The sequence below is a fragment of the Colias croceus genome, chromosome 21 (assembly GCF_905220415.1).
Source record: "Colias croceus chromosome 21, ilColCroc2.1".
Lineage (NCBI taxonomy): Eukaryota > Metazoa > Arthropoda > Insecta > Lepidoptera > Pieridae > Colias > Colias croceus.
Genome location: NC_059557.1, coordinates 5,123,109 through 5,139,284, shown reverse-complemented (window position 1 = coordinate 5,139,284; position 16,176 = coordinate 5,123,109). Strand labels below are relative to the sequence as shown.

At 31.4% G+C, this 16,176-nt stretch overlaps 2 protein-coding genes and 1 long non-coding RNA gene across 6 annotated transcripts in view; 1 reads left to right on the top strand and 2 right to left on the bottom strand.

Annotated features, from left to right (window-relative positions):
- Nucleotides 1-1,240: 1,240 nt before the first annotated feature.
- On the bottom strand, nt 1,241-3,865 carry LOC123701294. The gene is made up of 4 exons (XR_006752717.1): nt 3,647-3,865; nt 3,295-3,405; nt 2,743-2,915; nt 1,241-2,278 (listed from the first exon to the last, which is right to left on the bottom strand). It is a non-coding gene; the product is annotated as an uncharacterized LOC123701294 (long non-coding RNA).
- A 180-nt stretch (nt 3,866-4,045) lies between these two features.
- LOC123701303 lies at nt 4,046-5,553 on the bottom strand. Of its 3 annotated transcripts, none has more exons than XM_045648727.1 (6): nt 5,167-5,553; nt 5,049-5,074; nt 4,882-4,970; nt 4,691-4,779; nt 4,432-4,489; nt 4,046-4,251 (listed from the first exon to the last, which is right to left on the bottom strand). In XM_045648727.1, the coding sequence occupies exons 1-6, from the start codon at nt 5,207-5,209 to the stop codon at nt 4,101-4,103; spliced, it is 456 nt and encodes a 151-aa protein (XP_045504683.1). In that variant the 5' UTR covers nt 5,210-5,553; the 3' UTR covers nt 4,046-4,100. The 3 variants fall into 3 exon arrangements, with proteins under 3 accessions (XP_045504683.1, XP_045504681.1, XP_045504684.1); XM_045648725.1 differs by having other exon boundaries at nt 4,432-4,555; nt 5,167-5,547; XM_045648728.1 differs by lacking the exon at nt 4,432-4,489 and having other exon boundaries at nt 5,167-5,550.
- Nucleotides 5,554-6,798: 1,245 nt separating this feature from the next.
- LOC123701282 overlaps nt 6,799-16,176 on the top strand; it is a 32,526-nt gene continuing 23,148 nt past the window's right edge. Inside the window, exons 1-3 of one of the 2 annotated variants that reach the window (XM_045648703.1) lie at nt 6,799-7,208; nt 8,032-8,223; nt 8,721-8,759. In XM_045648703.1, the coding sequence (XP_045504659.1) occupies nt 8,112-8,223; nt 8,721-8,759 (151 nt within the window). In that variant the 5' untranslated portion in view covers nt 6,799-7,208; nt 8,032-8,111. The remainder of the gene's footprint in view (nt 7,209-8,031; nt 8,224-8,720; nt 8,760-16,176) is intronic. The other variant, XM_045648704.1, reaches the window with a different exon arrangement.

The following is a 16,176-nucleotide window of genomic DNA, read 5'->3' as shown; positions in this document are numbered from 1 at the left end:
ATTGGTAAAACGGTAAAATGGTTAAAAGATCTTCAGGGTGATGCTGTTGGATTTTTCGATCGTGAATGTGATTATTTGTATAGTGCACTAAAGGTTCATGATAATTATTAGATTATTTTAATAAGCATAATACATTATTTTGTTACTTTTATAAAGCTTAAAAACGTCATAGTCGTTTTCGCTAGCGATTTAATTTATATGAACTCCATGATGGATATGATAAAAATAAAATGTCCCGTATTCTCGACTAAAAACTACCGCTATTCGTATTCATATATTATGAAAAATAAAAAATAATATAATAATTATAGTTAATATTGAAACTTTTTTTATGTAATTTATTTAATAAAAAATTGAATACAATTATTTTGTCCATATATAACTTTATAGTAGAGCCATTTTAATAGGCAACATTTGACAGTTCAACAAAATTCAACAACGACGACATAGAATAACATGATATTTCGTTTTGTTAGAACTGCACATTTGCTTAACTTTTTTCAATTACGATTACATATTTATAATTATAATGACCGATACAAGTTATTTTAAGATTTCATTTTACTGATAAACCATCCTAAACATAATAAACAATTTCTGAATTGAAGAACTGACGTCGCTACAATTTTGTGTCAATAAACCTTTTTTCTTTTTAAATACTAGAGACGTTACTCTAAAAATTGAAATCTGACATCTAGAATCGAATGCATTGATTACTTGTGAATAAAAATCATCATAAATTAATAAATTCGATTGACAAATGTTTCAAATCCGTATCGATTAATACACTTTAATCGATGTTTTTAAGCAGGTTACCTCTCTTCGAAGATAAAATTGATAGACGTCAAATGTTGCCTATTAAATTGGCTCGACTATAGTAGGCAGGTACTTTATGTAATAAAAGAATTTAAATAAAAATTAAAACTTGACTTCTCATTTATGTATATAGCCTACGTCACTACCGCCACTAACATAATAATTCAGATCATTGCAATGAAACCTCACAACTCAAAATCGGTCCAACGGTTTATACTGCAGGGCGTGTCAAAGAAATATTATACACACATACATAAACTCGAAAAACATAACCCTCTTTTTTGGTTTGGAAAAATTTGGGAAATTTTTCAATATCTGGCAACATTACACGCACACAGAAGCACCGTGTACGTACAGTGCAGCGGCGAAATGACAGCACACATAGCTTTATTGAAAATGACGATAAATTATTCGGTTTAGTTCGGCAACGCTCCATCTGTCTTTTATTTTGTAATCTAAGCCTGCAACTAAAAAAAATATCAAATAACTGAAAATAAAAGTGACAGATCAATTATTAATATTATCCTACTAATTAGACTTTATTTTGTGCCGTAGACAGTTTTAAATTGAAATTAATAGATTAGCTTAAATATACTAAAATAATAATATCCCGCTTCAGAAGTGTTATTTGTCAATACATAATATAATATCAATTTACGTCTATCACCAATAACTACTAACATAGTAAAAAGAGAACAAGTAGGCCGTCTCCAGGAGCGCACGATAGCTAAACTCGAGAGGCGCAGGGTTGTCACTTGTCACGTTGATATTTTAAATAATTGTATAAACAAACACCGACCGCTCACAGCGACAGCGCGGCCCTCACGGGAACGGTCAATGAGAAGGAACCGAGCGGCGTTGTGTGAGTGCGTCAAGCTTGCGTATGTACATGAACTGGGGGCGTGGCCAAGCGCTCCGCGTACATACAAACGGCACGATGTACTTTGTTCGAAAATAACTTACTTGTTCTTTTTTTACTATGCTATTAATCAATTTTCATTATTCCATTTGAGATTTTAAAAAGATATTTTATTATAGGCCGCTAATTTAAGTTCTTGTAAGACATATTAAAATTGTTTTAAACATTATATTACTAATGTCTATATAATCACATACTTGAAAACCCTACAAATAATATAGAAAAAGCAGGCAGTATCTTAGTAAGATAATACTTACAAAGTGACTAGAAAGTTATTATACATAGGTACAGAGTAAAGAGTATAGAAAATGTACATACTTATTACTATTTTAGAATTTTTGCCTTTCTCTCTTGTGTGATGTTACAATAGCTCTTTACTATAGTAAAGTATATTTAACAAATTCTCATTTCAAAGTATAAGACAGTAGAAAAAATGTACAATGTACAATATAGAACTATTTACAATAAATAAAAATTTGGCAGAACATGCTTACTTCCTTGTGAGGGACATCAAAATCCATGAGCCCAAAAATATTTGTCATTCTGTAAATAAGTACACAAAATGTATTATAAATAAAATTCTTGAATATTGAGCTAAAAAAATTAAAGCAAATCCTCTATACTCAATATTAAACCCAGATCTCTTTCACCAAAATTAATTGTTATAAATATTGCGTTGAAGAGCAATTTTGTTCTATGGCAAACAATAAAAAATGAAGGGTGTGCCAAATAAATACACATACACTAGAAAAACATAACACTCCTTCTGTCGTAAATGTTTAAAAAGTAAAAACTAGAGAATAATCTTCATAGCGAGTTCTATCTTCTTCACATGTTGAAACTGAGTAATATTATGATATAATTTTTGTAACTAAGATAGCAAGGAAGCTATTTCAACTATAAATTCAGCGCTGGCGAAACACTAGTAATAATAATTACTTAACAATTGTTATAACTTTGACGGTGTGTGCAATGTTACGGGTAAAAGAAATTGTAGTTATACTCACTTGGCGATCGTTGTTCCATTCAGAGTACTATAGCAACATCTGGTATCATTATGGTACAGTTTTCATTTGCATGCGGCGATTGGCAAGTATTCCTTGGTTTTAATTTTTCTAGATCAACATTCACATTCTTCTTCTTTGCTAATTCCAATATATAATTCCTCATCTTCATGTCACTGGAATTTGATTAAAGTGGATTATGTTAAACAGTATTAAAAGATTTATTGAATTATAGACCGGGAGATATTGACACAATATTTTGAGGCATTTGTAACAGGATGGCGGTTCTACAGGGGTCTTAGTACGCAATGACAAAAAGAAAATTGATGGTGTGAACGTTGGTACCGGCGGCTTAGTCGCGTGGGCGTTAGTCGAACTCGTCGGAAAAATAGCGAAAGTCAAACGATTTGTAACACAAAAATTTTAGAATTTACCGATAGCCCATAAAAAGAAGTAGGCGGTAGTGTCATGCCATACTTTTCCGGTGTGACTTACAGCCCGCCATACCGACGCGAATGTGTAATAATATACTAAGTACAATAATAATTATCTTACCTCAACTTCATACAAAAACAGCAGAGACAGCAAACAAATGCCAACATCAGAAAAGCTCCTAATGTTGTAATCATGTAGTCAATGCCACTTATATCAGTCATTGTCCCAACTCTAAAAGGATTCACACATATATTTTATCAATATTAGAGAAAATTATACTAAACTGCCTCAATAAAACAATGATTCAAAGTTGAACTTACAAATGCAACAAATCCTAATGAATACGTGAATATGCAGAAAAGATGATACTATCGCTGAATTTATTTTTACTTAGAAAACATATTATCACAAGATAGAACGTATACGAAGTCTATGGAAATGTTTTCATAGTTATAAAAATAAAAATACTTACTATGTATCTAACTCAGGCTCATAAAAAAGTCTCACACTAAAGATTAAAGATGTAAAAACACTTTCATTGTCAGTAAATTAATTTCCTTAGGAAGTTAAAACATTAAGAATACACATTGTATCAAGTTTCATTCTTATTTCAGCGTTTATTAAACGATTATTGATTGAATTTTCATGATTGTACCATTCAAAATGACTGTCAAGTGTCGAACGTCAATTCACAATTGTCATTAACAGTCAATAGCTTAGAGTGACAATAGCATTTTTTAATTACACTTCTTGGTGTTAATACGAGTCTTTTGGATTGAGAAGGGAAAATGAAAATGGTTGATGGTTGATCCATTTATCCATCAAAATTATCCGATACTCCACAAAAACATCTCAAAAATAATAAAAGGCATTACATGTTTAGAAAATGTATGTATAACAAATCAAATCTAAATAACATTTATTTATTAAACACAATACACTCCTGCGTTATCAACGATTATATTGCAGCTTTCTCCTGATTGGGGTGGTGCCGGCCTATGTGGCATTTTTTTATAACGGTTCTCCCTTTTTAATTTAGCCGCCAATGCATCAACATCCTTTTTCAAACGATTATCCCTGAAATAATTGTTCAAATAAAATTAAAGGTTTTAATAAAAAATGTGTACTAGTGTACACACGTAAGAAGTAAAACTTCTTTATGACTTTATTTTTTAAGTATTACGTAACGTACGTAATAATCGTTACTTGTACAAATTTTTACGTAAATAAATAGATATAATTTCTAAGATTTCTTACATATAATTTATGTGACAGCAATAAAAACACGCCGAGCAAACACATATTCCAGCACATGCTGCAAATATAATGACTGATAATATAATGTGATTAAATACTCTATTTGCCTCCGAAATTACACTTTCTGTAAAAATTAAATAAAATCAAATAATGGAAATGGATAACATAATGTAAAAATTAAATAAAATCAATTAATGGAAATGGATAACATAATAAAGTCAAGTAAGTAACTTCACTATTTTGATAAGATTTTACCTACCTTGCGTATTATATTTTTCAGTTAATGTTTCCAAAAGTAATTTAACATTTATATCACATTCTTTAGTAGTTTCATTATAGTACAGCACGCTAAAATAAAATTTTCAATTTTATTTAAAGGAAAAACAATTATCTACGAAAAAACAAAATGATACTAATAACTTAGACTAATAATTTATTGTATATACGTACGCTGAATATACGTCGCATCCACACTTTTTATTACATTCGTCAGGGCTAGAAATGCAGTCACCATGTTCTCCACAATCACTGATATGTCCCTAAAATTTAATAACTTTAATAATCTTCCCACAAAAACACAACACCATTGGTTTATAATGTAGAAATAAAATACATACTGACACTGGATTAGAAGACACTGATGCTATGAAATTAAAAAATGTATTATTATTTAATTAGAAATTAAAAATATTACTCAAGAAATACGTAACAATCGTAAAGTGTGCAAAAGCTTACACAAAAACAAAAGTAAACAAGTCCAGACAACTTTAATATGCATTATTTTATTACTTCATCACATACGTTCACAAAAAAAAAACTCGCATACATATATTATTATAATAACAAACACTTTAACATTGATAGCTAATTAATTAATAAAACTGATTTGTTAATCTTCCGGGATGAATACAAAAGCTCGGAACTTATATTAGTATTCCATCTGCAAGACTAAAATAGTACTATGACCTCGTAGCAAATGACAGTAGGTAGGTAATTTATAACGATGTCGAGCAACTAGGGAATTGTAACTAAAAATAATTTTTGTTTGCTGTAAGGAGCAATAATGTTCAATTACCATTAGACCAATTTATCACTTTATACATATATGTACTAAGTGGAAAATTGATATGTAGATCGTTTATTAATTAATTATATTTTACACATTAACTACAATCGTAGACAGAGAAAGATAATCAAAAATATATTTTGTTTTGATATACTAATATGCTCTATGTCTTTACAGTTAAGGTTGCTTTTTCCTTTTATGCGTAAGCTAACTAAAAACGGTTCGAGCGAGAGGTCTCCGAAAAGGAAATGGTCCTTGTCTAACGTTATAACAATTCTTCTGATTGGTTTATCATTAATGTTTGTAGAAATGGTAGTTAGGGTGACTATGAATTTTGTTTGAGTTTGTACCATCTCACGAAATAAATTGGTATAAAATCTATTCTTCTTTATCTCTTTAACTAAAAGATTGTTGTTTAAAAAGTCTTTAAAATTATTGTTTATAAATAAACGTTAAACATAAATAATAATTTATTAGTACTATATCATATTTTAACTCATATAAAGAGTTATTTGGCTACGATTAAAATTATATTATTCGGCTATGAATGAAAATTATAACTAACGGTGCTTTGATTTAACGGTACTCTATACGTACATTATATTTTGGTTTACTTTTACATACATTAAATTTACCTATTATAAGTTATAACTAATAATTTAAAAACGTATCATCAATACATAATAACAATAATATTATGTACATACATTTACGAGCGGATAAATGTTGGAGTACTTTTCAAGAAATGTTTCCATTATTTTGATGAGTCATGGTCACAGTCAGTTAGAAAGAGACAATTTGGAACGAAAAACGCTCTCACTCGGACCGGTTTTTGCGCCATGGTGCACACTGCACAGTCTAGCTCTAGTGTATGTAGTATTTTTTTTATTACAACTTTGAGATTGTCCTTCTACGGACTACGACCATAAATGACTCCAATGCCAGTTGTGGCCAGCTGGTTTGATGACAGATCGTTGAATGTCTTGGCTTTTTCCCTATTTACAACAATCTTACATAATCCATTTGAATAACTGACTATCATAATATTTTGCGATTCGAACTAAATGCGAATAAGCGAAGGAGATTTTTAAGGCGTCCGTCATCCGTCGGCAAATCTCGATTTTTATTTGTATATGAAACAACATAAAACCAAAGAGTAGTATAATCTTGTAATAGGTACTTTAAACTACATAATATAAAAGTTTTCCAGTTGAAGTTTAAGCTAAGGTGGCAACCCAGATTTAACAGTCAAACTCAAAACCAGTTTATTTACTGATCACATGATCACATTCAGTAGGAATTCACGACGCGAGTGGTTGTCAATTGTAAAATGTAACAGTGAATACGTCCGTATTCCCGTTAAATTCATTGTTCGTGTGTAACCAACCAAATTAATTATTAAATATTGTTAGCACGCGGTGATATTGTTTGTTATAGTAGTGGGTACAGAATTACGATTAATAAAACGAAGGTGAATAACGAACCGTTTGTTACAAAACTAAGGCTTTAGCGGTATTTTCATAAGGTGTGTCGTTGTAATTTGAAATACCTAGTGAGTGAACCTTGTGCATTCACGTGAAAACAAGTGTTATGTTACTCGCATTTGAATGCACTGTATGATGATGTTATTTTATATAAAGTTGTTTTAAAAGTTTGTTGCATACTCGAATGAACAGCGTGTGATTTCTCAGTGAATGCTCGTCCGGCAAACGTGAGTAAAAGTTATATCTAAATAACTGTAATGTAGTCTAAATTATTGAACATTGCATGCTTGAATAAACATTTTAATTGAACGAAAGAACCAATCAAATATTTTCACTCCAGTAAGATTTCAAATGGAAATGACGTGGTCTTATTGGAATATTATCAAAACTTAATGAATGTTTTGATGCAAAATTTGCATACAAGACGTGCAGCATGCTTGTTTCGTTAGGAGTCGAATGTAAAAGCTTTAGCCATGAGACATTCCATTGAATTGATACTCAATACCAAAACATTTGCATAAAGAACATTGTTATCATTTTAAGTTTTAAATTGCGCTTATGTCTCTGTCTAGAATTCTAAATTCTAAATTTCTATTCCATTTTTTGAAAATTATATTTTCTATACAGGTAAAGGATAAACAATTATTGTACTTTTCGTAACTTACCCAGGTAAATCCCCTGTTTTGTGTAAAAACCCATACACATTACACATGCATATTTTGAACTAGATAAGATATAATACTGCTTTCTTATTTAACTAAAACAACAAAATATAATCTTATATCTGACTTAATACCTACCAATTTCGCTGGTTATCTATAGTATTTTTAAATTCTTATTAGGAAGTGATATGTATAAGCTCTGTTACTATTTATTCTACCATCACTTTGAATGCCCAAACATTCAAATAAAAATGAATTGCAGAATATCAGTAACAGACAAAAAAATATCCTAAGTGAATCTAAATTAAAACATGCATGTTTAAACACTTGTTACATCTGATATTTAATTTTATAGCATTACTTTTTTTAAAGTATCTCATTTCCACAGATGAGTGGAGCGTCATCTGTACACCTGTACAGATCCTGATGCCGTCTAGAAGGTTCTACGAGTTTGGCTGAGATGCAGTCATGGCCAGGGGCAAAACACTATACTCATTGGCGGTTGTCATACTTGGGTTTATGTGCTTTGTGGTCGGTGCCATAGCTGTCGGCTTGCCCACTTGGGGCTATTTTTATAGCTGTAAGTGTTTTTGTAATGTTTATGTGTATTTTGTGTTAAATATATACATATATGTTACTTGGTGATTGTTCAATACATTTATTTCTTAGATGCTAAAAGATCACAATTTTCTATGACAATTTCTGTATAGCTGTAAGTTGCATGTGTTTGTTTAACATTAAATAAAACTGGTAATAAGGCTTATAAACATATACTTCCAACTCGTTTTCATAAAAATATATTACATGCAGAAGATGAATGTACAATATATTCTTTGTTGTCTGTTTTAGTTGCACTGTATTAAAAAAATCACTTAAGCTTATTAATGAATATCTATTAAAAGTTAAAACTGTAAAAAAAAATACCGACATAATTAATACTCAAGCATGCCTTCCTTTTGGTAGAATCACTGAAAATATTGCACAAGTATAATAATACCTTAGTTATTAATGGCAACACTCACATTAGTATTTAATTAGTGTAAACTATGTAGATATCAAACGTTAGACTTCTTTCAGATGACTCTGACATAGCACTCTCCCTGCAGTCATATTATTGTAAGTACAGTCACATCACCTTTCATTTAATAATCACTAATAACTTATTTTCAAACTTACAATTTGATATAATTTAAGTGAATTTACGTGCATGCATATTCATCATAAAATTTCATTCAAATCAGTTCAGTAGATACTTATGTATCTACCTATATTTATATGTATAAAGGATGAAGTGTTTCTCAAATGATGTACACTTATATGGTGTCATTTATGCAGGTAATTTGAACTGATACACATACTAAGCTGATTATTTAAATTATTTCTAGTAAATTTTGGGTACTGGTTGGTCCACAAAACAATTAAATATTCAGTAATTTCATTGTTTTTCTAAAAAAATCGTAAAATTGTTATTCTCGAACGTATTCCATTTAAAACCGCGTATTTAAATACGAATCTAAATTTGTTATCATCGCTTGTTTAAATACAAAACGTTAAAAAACCGGATTTATCAACGGAAGTTACACTCCCAGGCGAAGTAGGGCGAGCCGTGGAATCTGCCATACTTGCATTGTCTTACTTTTACCTTTCTAAAGCCCTATCTCGAGATTAACGGGAAATAGATCGGTTTTTGTGTACGGTAAACGTTTTGATAGTCGTGCACAGATCGACACGATAATTGATAGTGGTGTGGCGGAATTGCAGAGGAACACTGGCGAGAAAATTGTATTTATGTTATGTGATTGGTTAGAACTTTTTCGCAATCATTGTTTATGTTTGTGCTTATACAGATATATTATTACAAACTACGTTACATTTAATACTTGTATTTTAGAAACATACCGCGTCCCTTCATCTTGAACACAAAAAAAATTACCGTTTAAAACCTTCTTCGCGTTTATCGCACTGGCCATAAAAGCGTAACACAAAAAATTTGGCATTCTTTTCGCGCGTTTTTTTTGCATTTTCGAATTTATCATTCTCATGCCCACGTTCCATGGTGCATTTTAAAATGTGGCTCGCCCGCCAAACAGTTCGTTGACCCCGAGACCTTTGTCACAAAACTTGTAGATGTACCAGTGTTGCGCTTATGGCGTTGCTTTTAGATACCGTACGTTCAACTTTGGTGATATATTAAAATCCGGATTCTGTACATATGATTCTCGTTAATGTGTCTGTTGCCCAAAATATTATGGCTACTTTGTTTTTAAATATTATGCAAGCTATTTATTAAAACGTAGCCTGAAATATAAATTTTTTATCTATATACTGATAACTCATGTTTTTTTTTTTAACTAAATAAGGCTATGATTTATGGTGTCTGTTTTATGTACACATTTATCTATACGTACATATTACACCGGTGCTTTTACCAATGTACTGAGAAAAATATAAGTACTTCGATGCCCAAAGCATTAATATTTTGCTATTGTATGTTTCTTACTTCTTATTCTCACGCGGAACCAGAAATGCGTATATCAACGTAGGTATTAGTCATTAAAAAAACCTAATTCTCATATTAACTTGCATGGTAATGGACAAGAAAGCTAGACTCATGGGAACAGTGAGAGCTAAATCCAGTGTATACTAATAGCGTAATTTCTAACGCTAGAACTAGTTGTGTATCATCCATTACTAATATCGATTAAGCTTTCCTAGCTTCATACACTGACATCTCATTAATATACCGCCTACAATGTATTGGTAAGTGACAAAAAACTACCTAAAAATAATCTGCTTATTGTAATAGGGTTAAATAAGTAAGGTTTTGCGTACGACGTGGTTTAACTCGTACCTGTTTTGATAATAGTATAAGTAGAAGGTCAATAATGAATTGTAAGAGGACGTTGATCCGATACATTGTATCAAAAGAAAATAAGCAAACAACACGTACTACAAAATACTTTACCAACAAAGACGGAAGCGCGCAAACAAAATTGGAAAACGGGATGTTAACCTAAATATAATTCTGTTAAGTTTTTTTACCACTTTAGCCATGTCTTTAAAGGAAGACCTGTGAAATTAGTTTAGTTCTCGGAACCCTAAAAATACGTTCTAAGTAAGTAGCTAGTTTAAATATTTATTTCGATATTAATCGTACAAATACTAAAAATGATACGGACGACGTAGTACTAAACTAGAAGCTTTATATCTGGTAGTTATGATGCTTTATCTATTTTCTTTTTGTTGCGAAGTAACTTGAGCACAAAGTACCTACACACGCTTTTTATCTCTGTAAGAAAACATGTAATATGCAATAGTTTGATAGGCAACCAGATTATGTCTCAGCAAATTTAAAGTGGAAAGTTATCTCTAATTGTATGCATTGTTGTTTAAATATCCTACTGTTTTGATGTCGAAATATTGGTCAATACACAATACAGTTAAAATCTTCAATACAGGTACGTATTCACGAATGAACGCTTTTTGCTGCAACTTCACCAACAAAATATACAATGGAACTTGTTGTTTGCCTATCGATTTGTCAAACAACGTGTATAATGTAGGTACGGATTCACCAGAGTAACTTTAACTATCTCCTTCAAGTATTTTTCCTTGTATTTTTATGAAATTTGTTCTGATATTTGTATGTTTGTATATTTGTATGTTTGTGTGAGAGAATATAAAAAGTACTTCCTTTCCAGCTTGCTTGAGCTTTCACAATGACTTTTTTGTTAATAAGTTGAATGTTTCGTATTGCTTATGAATTATGATTATACAATAGAAAAATACTTAACACTTTAGAAAATATAAAACTTTGACAATAGCATTATAAGTTTAATAACTTATTTTCCTTCAACACACGGTGACAGTATAATAAACATTATTAAAAATAAGTACATTCTCTCAAGATTTTTTACATTAGATAAAATATATTCTCTTTTCTTATACAACTTAATCCATCTCTGGAAAAGTGCGTATATCACGATGACGATGCTAATACAATGACTGACAGTCACCGACCTCGGCTAAAGTTTGGCACATAATGTTAGGAAAGCATTTTTTACAAGCCTTTGTTTTGAGATTAGTATTCAATAGCAGACGAATTCAATGCAAAATGAAATGCGAGACAGAATTTAGTATTTGACAGTTGATATATTATAAAAAACTGAACAAAAATCGTTTATTTTATTAGGATTATATTATATGGCATTACTTTATTTACTAGCAGGCGTTCAAATCTTGCGTATGCTAGACTGCAAAAAAATGAAAATAGTTATTATACCTTTTATCTTAGTGTACGATTATTTTTATAATTCGATTGCATTCACATTGACATAATTAATCATTTGTCCGATATTTTCAGCATATCGTTATATTTAATCACTCCTTTGTAACTTTCTTTTTCATACAAAGGCAACTTAATTAAAATACCATAAATATTAAATCACACCAATCGCCTATTTTACTTCTTTGAAAGTCCCGCATTTCTATCAAGCCATTTATAAAGAAAATATTTCATCAACCTATAATTCTAGTTATTACAAAGTCTACAATAAAAGGCGCCAACCAATCGATATCAACCATCAGTGTAATAAAAAATTTACGCCGCGAATTTACCTTCCACAATGCAGTTTTATGTCTAGATGCGAACTAGGCTATCGGTTTACCGGCGCTCAGTAGAATGTGGTACAATCGTTAAAATTATCGCCTTGCGTTTTACGAGTTATTGTTCAGTAAACACACAGTAAATAGATATGAACAGTAGCGAAACTCCCTAAAAAACGTTCGAAACGGCTCACTCACACAAACTGCATACGCAACTTGTATTTAAATTTTGAGAGACTTCTAAGCGGCCAACCGCTTCGGAGTACCCTTTGGAGACTCGACGATAATGTTTGTGTGCTTAATAGGTTTCGAACGTTTCGTCAAAGTTTCCGTACCGTTCGTATATTTTTACTGTTGTACACAGCTGTAAGCAGAACTCACGAATGCATTGATGCAAAAGCATCATCCATTGTCAGTGACTACGTAATTCAATTGACTGCTGATTTGTATGGAAGCGTGATTCGTCCTTTTAGAAGAGAGAAATGTTGCGACATTGTGCTCGAAGTTAGAAGTCACGAGTTTATAGTCGAATGCGAAGCCATTTTTGTAAAAAGTTATAAATTAATTAAAACGTGAATATAATATTGTATGACGTATAGTTCAGGATACATCGCACATTTTTGCAAGTGACTACTATCAAGCTGATTTTCCGTTTGTAGCTTTATTTTGATGAGACACCGAATAATTTCGTGTACGAAACTCTCGATTGTGGTAGCTAACAGAGATAACAAGGATATAATTTTTTGATTTGATGGTTCTCAAATATTTATTACGCAATTTGTAGGACAATATGTCTGTTGAATTATATAAACATTAACTAAGTGAAAACAAAAAAATCAGCTTGTTAGTAATCATTTATGATGACCTCGTTATCGATACACTTTGGAAAGGGGGACTCTTTGAACAAACCATAGATTTTGTAGGACAAATATTTTTTCGAATAATTTAGGTAATTATCTTGAGATTGAACAAAAAAAAAAATTCAGCTAGTAATAAATATTTGAGAACCATCAAATCAAAAATTTTTATCCTTGTTATCTCTGTTAGCTACCACAATCGAGACTTTCGTACACGAAATTATTGGGCGTCTCATCAAAATAAAGCTACAAACGGAAAATTAGCTTGATAGTAGTAACTTGCAAAAATGGGCGATGTATCCTGAACTAGTAGGATGTTTTTACAAACTTATTAATGTAATATAAAAGCAAATGCACTTTTTCTTTTTAATTTACGGAACATAGCCTATTTGATTCAGGCACTACTAGTTAATAGGAAATTTTCTTGTATTTTCTTGTATTCTGACAATGGACACGCAATAAAAATATTCAATTATAATCATAACAATTCTGTAGAACATTTTAAATTAACAGGTAAAAACTAAAAACATAATCTTGTTGTTTTAGTAATTTTTCCTTGATTTTAAAGTTAGCGTGTTGTTGTTACCAATAAGAGGTCAGGTGCAATTAATGGTGTACATTCTATTTTCAGTATTGTTTTGGTAGCTTGTTCTTTTAGACAAGAGCAAATTTTAATTAATTAACACTCTGTAGTGATATTTAATTGAAAGGGAAGATACAGGGAAAGCAAATACCAAGCTCCAGGTCACAAGGAAATTCTTTGTAGAACTATACAATATACAGAACTACCCCTTGATACGGTAAAGTCTTCGGCCTTACCAATGATATTATATTACAAACAAATTACCCTTTACAATTACGTTTATCACTAGACACTAACCAACGAGAATTTATAGAAAAGTTTCCTAAATCCACCATTATTAACCTTAAAACATGTATCACATTACATACAGGTGTCATTACGTATATCTTCATCCATATAATTATTTATATATTCAAAGGTATCGATTCCTATGAATCACTTCTAGCCGTTGACTGCAATTCTAGTGACATACTGAATTTTGTACCAATATATGTAAGTACATACATACAACCAAGTGTATGCGTTATGTCGTACATATTAATGTGTGACTAATATCTTGTTTTGATCAGATGTTAACGGCTATAAAAATGCAAGGATAATTCTTCCATCTATTGTAATTTGTATATGTAATAAAACTGCTTGAAGCGCTTGAAACAGCGAATAATTTAGCCCTTTTTAATATTCATATTTAACAATACATCAAATATGTTAATGTGCAAAATAGATAGGATGGTTTCATATATATTGATATCCATTCAGTCTAAAAGTGTTTCAAAGTTTAGTTAACAAAATCCTCATGATTATCAAATATTCATACTAGTAACTTTCCCAATTCTTCTAAGGATGTGAATACATCCTACATTATATGCAAACGCAATCTAGCGCCTCAATAGCTATCAATGCATCTAAAGTTGGCATGAATGAGCCAATTAAAAACGGTATGAGTAAGAAAGCGGGTTGAAACATTTGAACCGCACAAGGTCGGACAATTGACATGTGACTCAGTGTTAATGAGGTGCAAATGTGCCACTCAGATTTTAGAAGACGTGCTGTGGGTAATTAGTACTGCAGCCTGTGATGTAGCTTTCACAGATGAAAGAAAAGACAGGGGATAAGTATAGGGGCAGTTCGCACCACTCTTCAATGCAAAGTCATAACGATATTTTTATGACACGGTACTTCTTAACAACTTCTTTTTTTTTCATTTGCGTATTACGCTGAATCCCTCAAAATTGAAAATACACTCAAGGATAACTCCTATGGGCATGAGATGTTTCACCGCGTATGTCGTTCTCTAGCCTCCTAAATATCTCTATACAAAAATCATATCTTAAATTATTATCCGTCGCGACTTCTCCGGTTGAAGGTGACCCAACCTTGTTCGATAGCTGGACTTCAAACAAACAGACATTCATTTGCGGCAATGTTCTGTGGTGACTGGTCAACTGTTGTTGCGCTTATATCAATTGCAAATCATGTTCTTGACGCGTTTCTGTCTTGTACCTAATAGCCGATACATATCATTAGTTGAAAGGCTCAACACGTTCGTTTGTATTGTAGTACGTGTTCTATAAGAATAAAGTGTTATCTTACCGTTATTAACCTGTTTAAGATTGGTTGATATGCAACAGTAATACCAATATATAGGTATTTCGGTTTGGTAATCGGCCTATTTGTTTTTATTAGTGGAAACAATTATTTACTTGAAAAATATAAACAAATGCTCACTGCATGAGCTTAAGCTTGTTTACATTAAATGTAGGTAATTGACATATATAAAACTACCTCCATCCTGTACTATCTGCTAGAGGATGTATTTACCTTAGATTACAAAATAAAGTACAGATGGAGCATGACAACCGCCCGTCGCCCTTGTCAAAGAAAATACGAAATCAAAAACAAATACGTCGCTGCACCAGTGCTATAGCGCATATAGGTAGTGTCATGCAATACGTCAAAAAGGGTTTGCAATTTTAGTAAAAAAATGCCTTCTTGTGATAATAAAACGCTGTAAAATTTGTTCCCGAAAACAAAAAAAAAGATAAAACATCGTTTCACAGGTTTTCTGTAGATTATTTGGCTGATTTATTTCTTTAAGGCTAGGATTTTCCGGAGTATTAGGCATTTTTGCTGTCCCAGAACGCGCGAAATATATCTCGCGCGCGCGCGTCTAAGATGAACTTGCGTGACCCCGCCGCCCGCCACAGTATAAAATATTCAGTAATATCAGTGGCTTTCATATTTATTAAATTCGAATATATTTATTAAATACGAATACATATTATTTATAGGATACAAAAATGAAATAATCGTTATTTTAATTTTATAATTTTTTTTTAAACATAAATAAACAAGGCGCAGGTAGGTTTTTAAGCTAAAGATTAATAGCAAACAGTGCAGTTCGCAGGTCCGTGATATGCAATGACTACGGAATGGTCGTGCCCGACATGCTCTTGGCCACTTTTTCAAAAACAACGCAAGTTAAATT